Raw genomic sequence first — 2,218 nt, forward strand, 5'->3', positions numbered from 1 at the left:
TCATTACTTCAGTCTTCAGTGTCACATGATCCTTCAGAAATCATTCTAATATTCTGATTTGCTGCTCAAGAAACATTTGTTATTATTATCAATGTTGAAAACAGTTGTGCCGATTAATATTTTTGTGTGGAAACCACGATACACGTTTTTCAGGATTCTTTGATTAATAGAAAATTCAAAACAACAGCATTGACTTGAAATAGAATTTTGATTAATCACCTGTAACATCCTTTCTGAATTTTCTTTTTCCAAAAAATCTGACTCCCTGATTACTTTTAAAGCTCCGAAATGATTTGAGGTAATGTAAGGGAAAATACTGTGGAAATGTAAAAGAAATAAGGCCAGAAAATCTGTATTAATGTACAAATGCTGCAATGTTGTGTTCACCAACATTTGGGGGGGGAAAAATAAGATACCAACATAATGCCATTTTTATGTGAGTTGTGAAATGACTCTGTTTCTGTGCCAGGTCTTCAGACGCCTGCTCAGTGTGAGCTGGTGGTGGGTGGAGAGCCTCAGTGTTGGTCAGAGGGACACTGCCTCCTTGTGGATGACTCCTTCCTGCACACCATCTCACATAATGGTCAGAGAACTACATTGTACAAACCTCGTTAATCATAATATGCTGAATGACTGAAGCCAACAAGAGCTCCTACAGATCAATAATCACATCAATAAAGATAACAGGCAATCTGAAGATGAAAAAAGATGTAGCACATGGATCATTTTGAAGAAGTATGATGCTTCTGTAGCTGTGTTTCATATTTGTGGGAACTAGGTCAGAGATGTTTCTTTTCTAATCAGATATTTCATGTAACTCAACTAATCCGGTCTTATTTAATATATATTATTTAAATCCAAATTGTTATTGATTCTATAATATATTTGTAATATATATTTTAGAATTACATGGGAAACGTCTGCATTCATAATATCAATATCTTGATATTTCTATTGGATTTTGAGACATTGTTGAGCCTGTGAGAGTATAATCTTAGTAAAAAATTAAAGGTTCATTATTGGCATGGTTCCGTGAAGAACCTTTAAAATCCATGAAAACTTTCCATTCAACAAAACGTTCTTTACGCAAAATAAAGTTCTTCTTTTAAGAACTGAAATGTTCTTTGGGAACCCAGATGACTGTTTATGGAATCACTACAAAAACCTCTTGGAACCTTTATTTTTTTAAGAGTGTAGACTCTTCTGACACTCTGTAGGACACAAAAGTGAGATTACCAGAGTAGAAATTGAGACAAAGAAATATAGGCAGAGATCTAAATTGTTCCCTATTTCTAAACTCTAGGAGAAACAATTGAGAGACTACAGAGGTCTTCCGTGTAACCAGTATCTTTATATTTGTCCTCTAGGGGGAGCTGAAGACGGTCCCAGAGTTATCTTCAGTGTGGACCTGTGGCATCCTAACGTGGCTGCAGCAGAGAGACAGGCTCTAGACTACATCTTTGCCCCTGAGCAGTAATTCTAGCTGTATTTCCCAGGATGCACCAGTCAAACCCACTTCATGTCATATTAAAATGCAGAAAATGTTGTTTTAAAGTTGGCAAAACATCTTTTGGTTTAGTTAAAAGTTCACACTGAGGATATTTATCATTTAATTACTACATACTTTTATGTCTGACTCTGTTTGATAGATAGATAGATAGATAGATAGATAGATAGATAGATAGATAGATAGATAGATAGATGTATAGATGATAGATAGATAGACCTTTCGAAATGTTTCAAACAAATGACTTCAGTCAGAACTGCAGTTCTGCAAATTTATCATACAGATCAGACGACATATCAACTATGTTGAGCCCTGAGCACACAGATACTGTGACGACACGTGAACAATTTTTTTAACTTCATATCTACATTTGACTTGTGCCTGTCTTGATAATCCCGCGCTCCTGTTCTATCGTTTTTGTGCCTGATTTCTCCTCCTTACCTCTCTGATGTATACTGTGATACATGGTTCTCCGTAAATACTGTACACGTGACTCACGGTTATGCTATATATTTTGTTTTATTTCATCAGATGGCGATTTATTTTCAAACCTGTGAAGCACACACTGAAGACAACATACTGCATAGTATATGACCAGATTACTTGCATGCGTTGTGAATTTTGATTGTGTTGCCACCAATGCACTTGATGACTGTCCTGCAAATCAAGTATGTATTCAGCGGAGTTAAATAAAAAAATAAAAGGTTTTGT

At 35.6% G+C, this 2,218-nt stretch overlaps 1 protein-coding gene across 3 annotated transcripts in view; it reads left to right on the top strand.

Moving 5' to 3' along the window:
- LOC107568490 (aspartate beta-hydroxylase domain-containing protein 2-like) overlaps positions 1–1,640 on the top strand; it is a 4,944-nt gene extending 3,304 nt beyond the window's left edge. For 2 of the 3 annotated variants that reach the window (XM_016254460.1, XM_016254467.1), the window contains 2 exons: positions 470–583; positions 1,368–1,640. In XM_016254460.1, the coding sequence (XP_016109946.1) occupies positions 470–583; positions 1,368–1,477 (224 nt within the window). In that variant the 3' untranslated portion in view covers positions 1,478–1,640. Of the gene's footprint in view, positions 1–469; positions 584–1,367 lie in introns of those variants that run through there. The other variant, XM_016254473.1, reaches the window with a different exon arrangement.
- The last annotated feature ends 578 nt before the right edge of the window (positions 1,641–2,218 follow it).

Source organism: Sinocyclocheilus grahami, unplaced genomic scaffold (assembly GCF_001515645.1).
Source record: "Sinocyclocheilus grahami isolate Dianchi unplaced genomic scaffold, SAMN03320097.WGS_v1.1 scaffold27.1, whole genome shotgun sequence".
NCBI classification, from domain to species: domain Eukaryota; kingdom Metazoa; phylum Chordata; class Actinopteri; order Cypriniformes; family Cyprinidae; genus Sinocyclocheilus; species Sinocyclocheilus grahami.